This window comes from Carlito syrichta, unplaced genomic scaffold (genome assembly GCF_000164805.1).
Source record: "Carlito syrichta isolate Samal-C Ts95f unplaced genomic scaffold, Tarsius_syrichta-2.0.1 Scaffold158232, whole genome shotgun sequence".
NCBI lineage: Eukaryota > Metazoa > Chordata > Mammalia > Primates > Tarsiidae > Carlito > Carlito syrichta.
The window spans coordinates 1-429 of NW_007102328.1; the positions used below are offsets into that span (position 1 = coordinate 1).

At 77.9% G+C, this 429-nt stretch overlaps 1 protein-coding gene across 1 annotated transcript; it reads left to right on the forward strand.

The window, feature by feature from the left end:
* Nucleotides 1–4: 4 nt before the first annotated feature.
* On the forward strand, nucleotides 5–421 carry LOC110594899 (Hermansky-Pudlak syndrome 6 protein-like; the record flags this gene model as incomplete). The annotated part of the gene is made up of 1 exon (XM_021709097.1): nucleotides 5–421. A coding segment is annotated over one exon (417 nt), but the record flags the coding sequence as incomplete, so codon positions are not given.
* Between the last annotated feature and the right edge of the window lie 8 nt (nucleotides 422–429).

Here is a 429-nt window from a genome sequence, read left to right on the forward strand (position 1 = left end):
GGAACCCGGCGGGGACGCCGGCTCCAGCCTGGGCCCCGCGCACGTCCTGCTGCACCACTGCCCTCCGCTCGCGCTGCTGGCCTCCCGCAGGGACCTCTTCCTGGCGCCCGCCGCCGGCGCCTGGCCCGGCGTGGCCCACGTCGTGCTCCTCTGGAGCCCGGCCAAGGGCAGAGTGACCGTGGCCGCCCCGTGCCTTGGCCTCTCGCACGGCAAGAGCCTGGACCTCGCACGCGGGGACACCTGTGACTTCCGGGCCCTGCTCCGCGGCCTTCCCGGGCTGCTGTCCCCCAGGGAGCCGCTGGCCGTGCACACCTGGGCCGCGACTCCCCAGGGCCTGCTGTCGCTGGACGTCGGCGGTGCCGTGCGCCTCGTGCAGCCCCACGGTGGGGCCCGCGCGGTGGGCACCCTGCAGGCGGCACCGGCGGGCCC